We start from the raw sequence: 14,801 nt of genomic DNA on the forward strand, positions 1-14,801 counted from the left end.
CACCGAAATTTTTTGAAAACCTTGTCATTGCGATCAAAAAACTTTTTATACCCCTTACTCGTAGTATACGAAATTTTCGGCTTGACATCATGTAGAAACAAACATGCTCTGCGTCGACGTACATATGTATCTGGAAGCTCCATGCACATCAACTTTTTAGCTAGTATTGTTCCTGAGTTCTCGACGTTCATATGGACGGACATGGCCAGATCGGCTCGGCGAATGCAGAATCACAATGAATATATATACTTTAACTTGTGTCTGAAACACTCTTAAAGGAATTTAAATAAATTCATGGTAAAGCACCATGATTTTAAAGTGGACAGCAGACAGACAATGGCATGGTTGCCGTTATCTTATTGTAGTTTGCTCGTAGCAAGCCATTAACAAAAGTAGTCTTGGTAACGTAACGTATACCCTCGTACCAAAGACACTAGAATATTATTTTATTCTATTATTATTATTCTAGTGTCTTTGCTCGTACTTCAATGTTGAAGGTGCGTTTTCAAACAACATGACGTCGGTTTCGGTATTTTAGGTTAATGCCGTGAACTTAGTTAGCATTTCACAAAGATAATCTTATACAAGATTGTATTATTAACATAGAATATGGTTTGCCATAAGGTGGCACACTTTTAGTTATCGGCTCTGCATGATTCTTTCCGTGTCTTGGGGCGCTTGTTTAGAATATATGTAATCTGGGTATTATATTAAATTCTGGGTACTCTGTAATCTGCTGTATCCTTGACAGTTTTCACACTTTTTTTATTTTAGCTGAATACGGTTCGGAGTTTTGGGGGTCTGCACAAAACTAAGCAGACTGGGCTAAAGTGCAGAAATACGTAGTGTGTCCATTCTCCTGACAATTTATGACATTTAAATATTTTCGAAAATCTTTTGACTTTGACTCTCTTTAAATTTATTTTGTATTCCAATGACATCGCTTGCCTACACTTAAAAAAAGGTATAATTTAGAGAATATATCCCATGAAAAATAAATGTTTTTATTAGAGAATAAAACTTTTTCCCAGATCTTAAACTAAATAGTATTAACTGAACACGTTTTCCCACTTTTAAAAATATGTTTAATTGTTTGCCCACCCTTTAAAAATAGTTTTTTATCGTTGGCACAGCCATTAAAATTGGTTTTTATTGTTTGTCCGCTCTTAAAAATAAATAATTTCGTTTGCCCACTTATTAAAACTAAATTTGTACATATGTATGTATTTTTTCAAAATAGGACGTGAGGTAAAAAAATTAAAACACATAAGAAAACTAATGGGATAACGATTCCAGTTTTAAAATTTCAAAAATGTTATTTATTCATTAGTCATTCATTTTGGCATACAAACCATATTACTTTAAAACTCCATTCGTAGGCGGTGACATCGGGCTTTATGGACAACGATGCAGACGTTGATGTTGTTAAACTTGCCAAGTGTTGTCTTTTGGTCTAAGTATTAGGTGATTAATCGGAATTGAACATCCGTTTTGGTCTCCTATGTATTCTTTCCCGAGTTACTTTTAATAGATGGAAAATTAAGTTATCATCAATCATTAGATTTACTATTACAACTTTCACAAAAACGTACGTACATTTGCAAACAATCGAATCGTATAGTGATCAGCAGATATGCAATGAGTACATATGCTTATGCATATACATATTTGTATGTCAGATTAATACAGTTATCAAGCAAGATATTTTTATATATCATTTCAGTAGAGAGCCAATCATTTGTAATGCATATTCTTTCGACACAATATTAATTAAAAGTCATTAAAAGCCAAGTGTCAATAATTCGTATTTGTAAGAACGTCAGTTATTGCTGTTAGGACACTTTGTACCATTTCCATTATTCCAAATTTGTGGTATATCGTCGATGCTATGTTAACTTATTTTTTTCAGAAAATTTGTTTTCATGGATTTGAATGTGGTTATGAAAGTTATCGACACCAAGTGTTTTAACAGAATTGCTGAGTATAAGTGAATTTTAAAAATAAAAAAAAAACAAAAAAGACTGAAAATGACACTCTGGTCTTTACCAACTATCAATAGAAAATCTTCAAGTGATTTTGTGGTTGTAAAAGAACCACTTTAAAATAAAAACGAGACTTCCATAATAGTAGTCCGCTGTGAAGGTATCAATAAAAGTGATCCTAAAGTGCAAAGTGTACATATAAAATAATTGAATCCGTTCGAACATCTTGTGTTCCAAGGCCATAACATGGATCCATGGATCTTGAAATGATAACAGTAATCATCCGTGACATGTAATGCTTAAATCAAAGCTAGCGTCCCTTTGCAAGAATACATACACACTATCATTTTGTGTAAATATGTATAACATGTATGGTCATATGTATGTATGTATATAACAGCGTCGGAAAATGCAGGTATCAATGCAGGTCCATATGTGTATACGCTTCCGTATATATATATGTATATGCATATGCACATATGCCAGTGAATACCGACTCCAAAATGTTTGAGAATTGGTCCCTTTAAATTATTTACACATTAATAACATTAATATTTCTTCAAAGTTTATTAAAGATAATTAATTAATATTTTAGTCTTGGATTTTAAACTGGACCCGAAACACAAATAATGCTATCGACATTGGTAAATCCGCGTCAAAAGGCGTACAAGCCAATTATAAAATAAAACTGCTCGAAAACGATCCCAACAAAATGAAAATGGTTGGGTGCCACCCAAATGACAAAGACGAGGTGAAATATGATGGTATTAAAAGCAAAACTTCTTCCGTAACCATTCTAACTTCCGTACAAAGTGATGCTATAAGAACCCTCAAGTCCGCGTTTTACAAAGAGCAAGCTCCGATTAGCGAGCAAAACAGATCTCAAATTTGTTCAAGAATGTCATTATTAAGCACAATACTGCTTATTATAATTTCCATTCACTTCAAATTGGCACGTGCAGATCAGGGTACGTACTGCTCAACAATATTAAGCCTTAACAGCAAATTATATCTTTCTAATGCTTACGAATATCAACAGTTGTTCTATTGGATACAACTCGAGAAGCTACATTAGAGTGGACCAGGTATCCATATGGACCTCAAGCCCAAACACCAGGGGTACGTATAATTATATGCTATTGTTTTTTTCATTTCCGATTTTTATTTAAACAACAAAAATGTTTTTAGTTAAACTGTGCCAAAATTACGTCGACAATAAATTGTTGCCTTATATTTAATATATACTCAATTCAATTATTGATGTGCTCTTATTTTCTGATTGAAAATCATTTAATTTTGATCGATTTTAATATGCTTATGCTGCTGCATCTGCCAACGACTTCCAGAATTTATGACTTGCCGCTCAAAAGCAACAGCAAAGCAGAAAGCAAGAAAACCGTGGAAGGCAACTGAAGCTGATTTTTGGTTTTCGTCGGTTTTCGATTTTTGCCTATGCTTTGCCTTCGACTTTTGATTTTCTCAGAAGCAGGAGAAAAATCATATGAAAATCATATATGATTTGATCATGTGTTTTTATTTGGTATACACCTGGTTTTTGACAAAATTTAAAATAATGTTTTTTTTTTTGATCCGGCTACATTTTTCAACTGCCATAGAAACGATCGGGAAATTTATTTAAAAAAATGGGAATAGAACTCATTGCTTCGTCGTTTCTAATTATAAAATGCCTCTTTCGGTATAACCCACTTTTTATATGTATAGATAATAACTGCAAATGTATATATAATATTTAAATATTGCATGTTTACATGTACATAATTTAAAGCTTATAGTGTATTAAGATCCTATAAAGTTAGATTTGGCTTAGAGAAGTTACATTTTATTAACCGGTAAGATATCTCCTTCATATTAACTTATTTTAGTGGGTGGAGGAATCATTTACCGACTTCGTTAAGGGCATAAACTGGAGAAGCTATGTGGTTTGCGATGTGGCATATCACAACGTCAATAACTGGTTGTGGTCGCCGTTTATCGATCGTGGATCAGCAAACCGACTTTACATTGAGATTCAGTTCACAATACGCGATTGTTCTTTATTCCCAGGTAAGTGTATAAAATTGTTCCTAAACACAATAAAATCCTACCAATATCGGTGAACAAATTATGAAGTACCGGTTATGTATGCGGTTTGTAGGGTATTATTGTATTATTTAGTATAATTATCTTAATTAGAAAAATGTTTTAAATATTTTTAGGAAACGCCTTGTCATGCAAAGAAACATTTAGCTTACTTTTTTACGAGTTTGATGCGGCTACTCGAGAACCTCCTCCATGGCAAACAGACAGTTACAGGCTGATTGCTCGCATCGCGGCTGGCGAGGGGCGCTTCAATCAGAACTCTGATGTAGATATTAACACAGAGGTGAAAAGTATAGCCGTGAACAAAAAAGGCGTATATTTTGCTTTCAGAGATCAGGGCGCTTGTATTAGCGTTCTGGCAGTAAAAGTATATTATATTACGTGTCCTGCTGTTACCGAAAACTTTGCGCACTTTAACGAAACACCTACGGGAAGAGAAATTACTATAATTGAGAAACAAAATGGAACATGTGTCGAAAACGCAGAACCGTATGAGACGCCAACGTACTTATGTAAAGGTGATGGAAAATGGACAATTCTTACTGGTGGCTGTCGTTGCAAGGCTGGCTATGAGCCGAATTACATAAATAAAACTTGTACAGGTTGGTATTACTTATAATTTTCCAATGTTTAATACCTTATTATTTTCCCACTTGCGAATTGAGTTCTTTTTGCCAATCATAATGAACTTAGGAAGAGCACTGATATTAAATGTAAATATTATAAGGCCGGTCTCTTTCAGATTACTATTTATTATTATTTTATTTTTTACTTCAGATGAATTGCTCTTCAGTTCTCTTAGTTTAATGTCTTTATAAGAAGGGAAGTTGTTGATAATAGCGTTCATGTGGGAGCTGCATAAATTTATTATTTTGTAAGTTGTTCTATATTTTGATTAGAAGTGAACCTAAGCTTCTTGCATTCTTAGACTTCACCTACTCAGGCAAATCCATTTGCTTCTCGATAACAGTATCGAATATCCGAATATTTAGTATACAAATATATATTTGGAACATGAGATGTTAATAGTTCGGTAGTGGTAGAGTGCCTCGATCCCCATCATGACTATTTATTTGTCGCTTAGGTTATGTTGCGCGTTTGCTGTCCTGCACAGCACACGTGCACTTTGAACACTTTCTCAAGTGTGATATAATACTGAGCTCTAGCTTTTAATGTTATTTTAATATATTTTTCCAGAATGTCCACTTGGGACATTTAAATCACCAGAGGTTACAAAATGTACTCCGTGTCCTCCCAATTCAAATGCTTCGAAAACTGGTTCACCTTTCTGTAAGTGTGTGTCTGGATACTATAGACATCCAAATGATGGTCGACATATGCCATGTTATAGTCCACCACCCGCGCCTACTAATCTCACGTTGTTGTTTGTTGATCAAACAAGTGCAATAATATCTTGGAGCGCACCGGCCAAAAATGAATCGCTCTCATCCGAAACTCAGTCTAAAATATACCACAGTGATATTGTGTACAAGATCAAGTGTAATATGTGCAGCCCAAATGTGGTATACAATCCCTCAACTGATACATTTAACGAAACGAAAATAACACTTACAAATCTGGAACCGGTAACGACATACACTGTGCAGATACACGCAATAAATAGCGTGTCTCATATTAACGAATTTAATAGGCACTCCAACGAGTCTTCCCTGGTGGCAGTCAATGACATAATATTTTCAAATACATCTTTATTAAATATACCTTTGGATTTGAACGAAGTAAAGACCGGTCAAGCTGAAATCGTTTTTACAACTGAGTCGGTTTTGCTCTCGACAGTTTTTAATTTGCGTATATTGGCTATAACTAATAAGGATGCCGATCTAGAATGGGATAAACCTGTTCAAAGTGATTTTCCACTTGAATTTTATGAAGTTCGCTGGTTTCCAAAGGTCGAATTAGATGCTATAAATAAATCAGCTTTGAACACAAAGGAAACCAAGGCACATATAGTAGGACTTTTAGAAAATACGGAGTATGGATTTCAAGTTCGTTGTAAAACGATTAATGGGTTTGGTTCTTATAGTAACATGATTTACGCCCAAACTCTTCAATCCGTTGGTTCAGGTAATTGTCATCCTTATATTTATGCACCAGTAAAATTTAATCATGTATTCCATCATAACAGTATATGACGATTCTGTGCAAATACGATTTATTGCTGGAGCCATCGTGACGGGAGTATTATTTCTAGTCATTTTTATTATAGCTACAGTATATTTCATGAGATCCAAGCATCAGGATGAACTTGATAAAAAATCTACTAATCATTTGCCATTACCACTTGACTACGCCAGCAACGAAGGTAAGAGTATTTATTTTTTTTAATTAAAACTATGAGAAACATATCATAACTTGATAAACCAACTAGCTATGCGACATACACTTTATTCATAAAAGGAATTATAATAAAAAATTAGACCTTTTAAAAAAAAGGGATGTGACTGAAATTATTTAGTTGAGTGCACTGCACAGATACCGTGACTATACAACCACTGAAGCATTTATGCGCCAAAAGATTTTGAATCGTAATTTAGAGGCAGACGTATTCTTCACCAGTACATTTTATTTTACCCGTTGGGAAATATAAACTGTAAGTTCTTGTAGCGCACCATTTAATTAAAGCTCTTGAAGACTGTCCAGATTTACCGTATGCAGGCATTTACTTCCCATAAACGTAAAATAATTAGTCCGCTTAACATGGTTGTATGGTAATTATTGCGAATTTATAAGCAAACGGTGATAGAAATTATAGCGTGAGAGCTTTTTGCTGACCGAAGGCATTAATGTGGGTGTGCTGAAAGGTTTTTGGCAAATCGATTATTCAATTCATGACGAGTCAAATGAATTAATAATAACAAATTCAGCAGGAAGAGTATTATTATTCCCTTTACTCGTAGAGTAAAAGGGTATATTAGATTCGTTGAAAAGTTGTACGGAATTCTTTTGTAGTTAATGTCGAACAGCCATTTGTTGTATTTTTTAATGCAAAGAAATAAAATCCGCTTAATTTGTAGTTTAAAAAAGAAACAACGTTTTCCTTGTCTATTGTGCCGAATTTGGACGGCGATGCAGATAATTTTTTTTTATCGAGTTCATACATGTCTGTTCTTTGTCTATTGTATTGCAATATTTTAAATTATTTCCTGATGTTTTAACATCACTTCTAAGGTGGAAGTGAGAAGATCTATTACCCTTGTTCCAATGTATTTATTTGGGAAACGGTTTTTAGTTGTTGTAGACGAGTTTTGCATAGATTTTATGCGATTTATAAAGTCCCATTTATTTATTTTGTATATTTGTATTTATGGAAGTAAAATTGAATTTATTATTAAGATTAGGTTTAAAGTGTTTTAACCAAGGGCTTAGAGGCGATTGTGTTTAGTTTGTTGTATCTATTGCTTATAGCTATTGCTTTTTGAGGGTTTTTATAGGACTTGTTTCGTATTTTGCGTTTTATTTTTATTTTGGAATGTAACTGTTGTTGGAAGATAGGAGAAAATATTAAAAAAAAAAAAATAAGAAAATCGAATAAAATCTTTATTTGAACTGATAGTACAAATGCCACGAATAAATGTTTCAATGTTGTCTACCAATAAGTCAATCGAATCATGCTTCTCTGTATAGATATGCGAATTAACATAGCCCTGTAAAACATAGTCTAAAGCCATTAAATCGTAGGAACTAGGCGCCCGATTGATTGATCCCGAACGGGAAATAAAATGTTCACCGAATTCGCCTCTCAATGAACCGATTTCTACTGTCATGTAGCTCCGTCAGCATTAACAGTTACCTTACGTTTCGCATCTTCTTTGAAGAACGGTCCAATCAGCAGTGGGGGATCAACAGCGCCAAGCTGTAACTTTTTCTGGATTGCAATGCTTATCACTGATCTCCACTTCCAAATCGAGAATTCGCTGAACACAAGTTCTTGATAAAAAACTTGATTTTTGGCGAGTTCCCTAAGTGTTATGTTTTCATAATATGATAATATTTTCTCTGTAGATGTTTTCTCTTGATAAGAATCAATAGCCGAGACGATCTATACATGTTCGTCTGTCGAGATCTCAGCTAGAAGGTTGAGATTCAGCCTACAGATTCTAGAAACAAACCGCCCAAGACTGCCATGCCCACATTTTTAAACCAATTTTTCGAAATTTTTCATAATTTTATTAGTCTTGTAAATTTCTATTGATCTGGCAAAAAATGTATTTCCACGCACACTCAAACGCCTTAAAACCGCCACAAAATGCCACGCCCACATTTCGGAAAAATTTTAACATTTTTTCTCACTGGAGCTCAATTTATCCGGTGATATAATTATTTAACGCTACAAAATTGGTTTATTCTCTACCAAGACAGATTGCAAATAAAAACAAAAATATAATAAAATATAAAAAAAAAAATATTATTCCCCAATATCTATCGATATCCCAGAAAAATTAAATTTCGCGTTCCCATAACGGGTATCTGATAGTCGGGGAACTCGACTATAGCATTCTCTCACATTTTTGATTTAAGTAGGGACACCTTTGCGATGTCGAGAATTGGAAATGGTTTCCGGATCTTGACGTTCATACGGACAGAGGGACGGACGGACATGAGCAAGTCGACTCAGGTAGTATCCATTATTAAGATGTGTATATATTGATTTAAATCAATTTCGATGATTCAAATATTTATTTATGATTATGCAATCAGGTGCGTGCCGAAACCACCGAAACATATAACGAAAAAAACTTTCAAATTGAGAGAACGGTCAGACAGCCGTACGTACGTATGTTCCAAACTACTGACTTAAAGTTATGTCCCCTCTGCAAGGGGAATAATATTTGACTATAATATAAATGAGTATTAATTGACTACATAAATGTGTATGTGTGCAGATAAGGCATATTTTCCGTATCCATTTTGTCGGCTGAATTACTTTAAAATTTTCGAGCGATTTAAAAGATCTGGATACGGTCTGTTGTCAGTGGGTGCTTCTCTATTACGTTTTTGGTCGGACTAGTTGAAACCTCCGAAAGAAAAGAAATACCGGCTTGTCGATGAATACGTATAGGGTAGATGGCGTCGGGTCGCCGAGCATAACCTTTTTGTTCGTGAAATTTCCATTTGGTAATTATATAAATGCTATATCAATACAATACAACATATTTTTATTTTTATTTTTAGTTAATTCTATGGATACTACTCCAATTGTTAAAACACTTCATTTAAACGGTATAAATTTTCGTGACTTTGTATATCTTTGCTATATTCTAAGCTTAAGTGGTTTTGGTCGCATGCATTTAGTATATTTATGGATGGTGTCTTCATTAGAAGTAGATATGTAAAATATCAGTTTTCGAAATCCATTTCTAAGGGCGTGTTCACTTTTAAATTAATAGTTTTCCTGGTGAGCTGACAGTCTGCAGTTTTTGTCTTTGTGCTTGTCGAACCGGCAGTGAGTGAGTTCAGCATTTAACTGTTTTACAAATAAACAACACTAACTTTTCCGTAACAATACGTGAAATTGGAACTCAAGTCTCTGAATTAGAACCGAATCTAGGCTCGGAAAACGGTTGTGTTTGTACAAACTAATAAAATATAATTAATTTCCGCGTCCGAAATTCTTTATGTTTATGGGTAACTTTTGTCTGGCCTTATTATAAGAAAAAATAAATGGAAACTAATAAAGCATTTTCAATGCTCCGTCTTTTAGAGCTCTCTTCAACTTTATTGATGAAAATGTCTTTCTTCTTGTTAGAACATTTTTAACAAAATTGAAAAACAGACTGCTATGGTATGCAACAATCTTGGCTTGTTATTTTCAATACATTCAATTGTATCTTTAATATTAATAATGTATATATACGTAAATATTTATTAGGATTACTGTTAATTTTGTCAAGACTCTTATTTTCCGGTGTCCATTTTAGTGACGACGCCTTTATTTGGAAATAGTAGAAGCTACGTAGATCCCCATACATATGAAGATCCTAATCAGGCTATAAGGGAATTTGCTCGAGAAATCGATGCAAACTACATTACAATAGAAGCTATTATCGGTAAGTTTTTTTTGCTACATTTATACTATTTTTAGTATCTTACGAACAACATTGTTTAGGAGGTGGAGAATTTGGCGATGTATGTCGTGGTCGCTTAAAAATACCCCCAAACTTTGTACAGGACATTGATGTGGCAATAAAGACTTTAAAACCAGGCAAGTTTGCATGCGGTTTAACAAGTATTTGTCTTAGTATCTTAAACATTCGTTCTCACAGGATCTTCGGAAAAAGCGCGCTGTGATTTCTTGACAGAGGCTTCTATTATGGGACAGTTTGATCATCCAAACGTTATTTATCTACAGGGAGTAGTTACTCGGTCTAATCCAGTTATGATTATTACTGAGTACATGGAAAATGGCAGCTTAGACACATTTCTTCGGGTGAATGATGGAAAGTTTCAAACATTACAACTTATAGTTATGCTTCGGGGTATTGCCAGCGGGATGTCATATTTAAGTGATATGAATTATGTACACAGAGACTTGGCGGCACGTAATGTTCTTGTAAATGCCCAATTAATATGCAAAATCGCGGACTTCGGATTGTCACGTGAAATTGAAAATGCAAGTGATGCATACACGACTCGGGTAAGTAAAACTGATCGAATATCTTATGAATTTAGCTGTTAGGCATTTAATATACTCCGTAACATTGTACGATATATAACTAACAAGAGAAATTGTGTTTAATATGATAACAGTACCATTACGATGTGTTTATTATGAATAGAATAGATTTAAACCATGTTTTAATGCCATTTTGGAGATTTTGGAGAGCGGTTTTTGTATTACAAATTTTTAAATTAAGAAGTTTTAGTGTTTTAAAGGGTTTGCCACGACCATTCTTACGCCAGCGAATATCTTGATGCGTATGAACATAGATATCTCAGAAACTATAAAAGCTAGAATGTTGAAGAATTAAAATGCACATTCAACTACAGAAATATTTCATTTGGGACGAATATTAGTAACATTTACAAAAATGTAATAAAATTATTTATCTTGTTTAGATTAAGGTAATCCCCGTTTGAAGTATATTACAGACCTCAACATCCCAGAATAAAATAGGTTAAAAAGGCGGCGTGAGCATAGTAATATTGTGTGATTTTGGGGATTTTTTTCCTCAAGTGTTTCCTTCATTTTTACATTAGGTTTATATGTTTTTTATTTAAAGGGCGGTAAAATTCCTGTACGTTGGACTGCGCCTGAAGCCATTGCTTTTAGAAAATTTACTTCAGCATCGGATGTTTGGTCGTATGGAGTAGTTCTATGGGAGGTCATGTCTTATGGCGAACGTCCATATTGGAACTGGTCAAATCAGGTATGACCTCGATAATAATCTAGTATATTTTTATTAATACTTGTACACCTACAATCCCTACAATACACATATCCAATCTCTAGGACGTAATAAAGAGTATTGAAAAGGGCTACCGTTTACCAGCTCCGATGGACTGTCCAGAAGCACTTTATCAGCTAATGTTGGATTGCTGGCAAAAGCAACGTACTCATCGCCCCACATTTGCAAGTATCGTTTCAACTCTTGACAATTTGGCACGACAACCACAGTCATTATTGACAACACGACCCTCACCAGAATCAGACGGTAATCATATTTTGGATGGACAGCGTGGTCAAAATATTTTCATAAGCACCGACCTTTGGTTAGAGCACATTAAAATGTCTAGATACTGTCAACATTTTAAAGAGGCTAATTTAATAAATGCTCAACAGGTAAACTCTTTTAATTATCAATTTTGTGTTATCAAATATTAATGGTAATTTTCGTGTGCAGATATCTAGGTTAACAGCTCAACAACTGTCGGACATGGGAATTACTTTAGTTGGACACCAAAAAAAGATTTTACATCAAGCCCGGCAACTCGACACTATAATATAAACAATTAATTTTTACAAAGTAGTGTAAGGTGTACATAAAAAAATACATAATGTATTATATAAATAATATAATATATGGTGGAACTTTCTTATTTCGAATCAACATCTGCAGCAAAAAAAATCAAGTTATACAATATTATTCACGTGCATTTTAATCTTCTTTTGCCAATAAAAAAGTGCGATTTATACCAGATTTCGAGTTAGGAAAGTTCGAGTGTAATTGACACGTGTGAGATACAAAAACACATACATTTTATAAGGATTTTATAGGTTCTCTTAACTAGAACAATAGAATATATGATAGAAAAAGTATTGTTTTTACGTTGTTTAAAAATTATACTTTATATACCAATGTGTACCAATTATTTATCATACGAACAATTTTCAAGCTTATTATTATATAAGTTTAGTGGCGCTATGATTGCCTAGCTATATTTTACCTTTTTTTGTTGTGATAGAAGTGGAAACAAAACTATTCATCTTTATTAGATTATAATTCATGGTTTACTTTGCATAAAATAGTGAAAAACTCAATAAAATTACACTCGTACGTAAGGTGCGGTATTCCGACCTAAATCATAATGTTACTACCGTGTTATCACTGATCAGTATTATTAAATTGGTAGGATTTCAAAATATTATATATTATGTCTAGTAAGTATTCCAATGGAAAACGATATATTGAGCGCTATAAAGTCTTCGAGCCTGAATTTAGAAATAAAAAAATGCATTAGTCCATAACAATGTCATGGTTTCCCACCTGATTTACTCTCCTGGACGTTGCTTGGTGGATTTAAAAGTAATGCCCGAACGTGAATAGAAAGCTCCGATAAGATTGCTGGCTAAGAAATAAATTTTTCATTTCTATAAAAAAATGGATTTTATTTGTATTTTGTCATTTCTTATGGGCATGTTAAATTTATATACAAACTTAAAAAAAAAAATATATTATATTTTTTGGCCCCATATATTCTTAGGTGATAATGTAATTGAACTCTGTTCCAAGCATAGTTCTACGGTTAGCTAGTGAAGGTAAATTAATTAAAAGTACTCTACTGGAATAAGAAGGTAATATACGGGTTACACCCCAATTTAGGCGCCGCAAGGCAAAAAGTCCAATGCGGTCCGAGTGGACTACGTATTGTGGACTCCAAACAGATGATCCATACTCAAGAATAAATAAGGTTTTAGTCATGTAAGGATCATTAAATTCCTTAGACCACCTTTTTATAAAACCAAGCACACCCCTGGCCTTATTGACAATAGACGAAATATGGTCAGAAAATTTTAGTTTTGAGTCCAGAAAAACACCATGATCATCAACTCGTGTTATTCTGTCCAAAGAGCACCCACTTAATGTGTAAGTCGTGCGTATTGGCTTGACACGACAAAAGGTCATAACTTTACACTTGGCGCTATTTAAGTTCAATACGTTATCACGGCACCATAGTTGAAAGCTGTCTAGATCGGATTGTATGTGCTGGAGGCATATTTTAACATCGTCTGCTTACATAAGTACACGCGAATGTTTTATTACTAAGGGGAGGTCGTTAATAAATAAGGTAAAAAGAAGCGGCCCCTTGTAGGACACCGAAAGTGACTCGGGGAATTCAAGATAGATAATTTTTAAAAAGGACTTTTTGCGTCTTGCAATTCAGCTTAAAATCCAATTTAGAAGATCAGCAGGGAAACCTAATAGATCAAGTTTACAATATCAAAACATTTTGCAAAAGTGTGGTGGTGCAACATGAATCTACAAGCTTGCGCTGGGTCTCTCTCTGGGCACTGTATGCTGAATCTCAACCTTCTAGCTTTTATAGTTCCTAAGATTTCGACGTTCATACGGACGGAAAGACTGACATGGGTAGATCGCCTCGGCGATTGATCTTGATCAAGAATATATATAATTTATATGGTCGAAAACGTTTCCATCTGCCTGTTACATACTTTTCAACGAGCATAGTATACTCTTTTACTATAAGAGGTATAAAATGCAAGTGAAGAGACCCAATAAGACAGCAGGTTTTTGGCAATTTTGGCTTTCTAGGCAATGCGTCTTAACTTATACCTCCGTCTATATAAAAACACAAAAACATATAATACCTATATGTTCAAAAATAAAGTAAGTTTAATTTCAAAACTAAATTTGGATGTAGTTTTGTTTTTTTTTTTCGCTTTTGTGTTTTAATTTTACATAAATTTGTTAATTCAAGCAATTCAAATAAATAGCTTACATATCTATGTTAGACAAGTGCTATGTTAAACAAGTGCTAGCATTTGTACATCAATGGATGGAATACGGTATTGGCAATATTTGGGTTTTTTAATATTTGGTTATATTTTCAAAAAAATCAAGTTTATTATTTTTTTTTTAAAGCCCTATGCGCTTCCCAAACTTCAACAAGAACATCAATGTGCGCCTGATGTACTGAGGTTTCTTTTCGATTTGTTAAATTAAAAAATCATATTAGTGTTTTTACGATTATCAGACAGACGAGTCGTTGTAACCACGCTTTTCGAGCCCTCTTTCTGATATTACCAGGGCAGTAATCATGAAGAATCTAGTGATTCTTTTTTTTTTTAATTTTATTAAGCGAAATTAGTGGTTCTAGGGATTCCTGCGCATCACGGGTTTTTTGCATAGGACTGCCTTCTACACCTAAACGTATTTATTTTCCCTCAAGGAACTCACCAAAAGTGCATTAATGCAAAAAAGTGCATTAAAAAACACAATAAATAAATGCCGCTATAAG

At 33.8% G+C, this 14,801-nt stretch overlaps 1 protein-coding gene across 6 annotated transcripts; it reads left to right on the plus strand.

Moving 5' to 3' along the window:
• Positions 1-1,897: 1,897 nt before the first annotated feature.
• Positions 1,898-12,630, plus strand: LOC6724716 (ephrin type-B receptor 1-B). 6 transcript variants are annotated; one of them, XM_016180668.3, is made up of 14 exons: positions 1,898-2,274; positions 2,578-2,950; positions 3,022-3,101; positions 3,866-4,046; positions 4,199-4,684; positions 5,280-6,167; positions 6,229-6,405; positions 9,276-9,323; positions 10,022-10,150; positions 10,210-10,305; positions 10,367-10,737; positions 11,324-11,470; positions 11,554-11,883; positions 11,945-12,630. In XM_016180668.3, the coding sequence occupies exons 2-14, from the start codon at positions 2,695-2,697 to the stop codon at positions 12,047-12,049; spliced, it is 3,294 nt and encodes a 1,097-aa protein (XP_016037312.1). In that variant the 5' UTR covers positions 1,898-2,274; positions 2,578-2,694; the 3' UTR covers positions 12,050-12,630. The 6 variants fall into 6 exon arrangements, with proteins under 6 accessions (XP_016037312.1, XP_016037311.1, XP_016037314.1 ...); XM_016180667.3 differs by having other exon boundaries at positions 1,898-2,257; XM_016180670.3 differs by having other exon boundaries at positions 1,898-2,142.
• The last annotated feature ends 2,171 nt before the right edge of the window (positions 12,631-14,801 follow it).

This window comes from Drosophila simulans, chromosome 4 (assembly GCF_016746395.2).
Source record: "Drosophila simulans strain w501 chromosome 4, Prin_Dsim_3.1, whole genome shotgun sequence".
Classification (NCBI taxonomy): Eukaryota; Metazoa; Arthropoda; class Insecta; order Diptera; family Drosophilidae; genus Drosophila; species Drosophila simulans.

Coding starts and splice junctions, on each gene's coding strand:
- LOC6724716 (XM_016180667.3), top strand. CDS start 2,237: ATGGATCTTGAAATGATAACA. Junction 10,306..10,366: donor AATAAAGACTTTAAAACCAG/GCAAGTTTGCAT, acceptor TCGTTCTCACAG/GATCTTCGGAAAAAGCGCGC. Junction 11,471..11,553: donor ATTGGAACTGGTCAAATCAG/GTATGACCTCGA, acceptor TCCAATCTCTAG/GACGTAATAAAGAGTATTGA.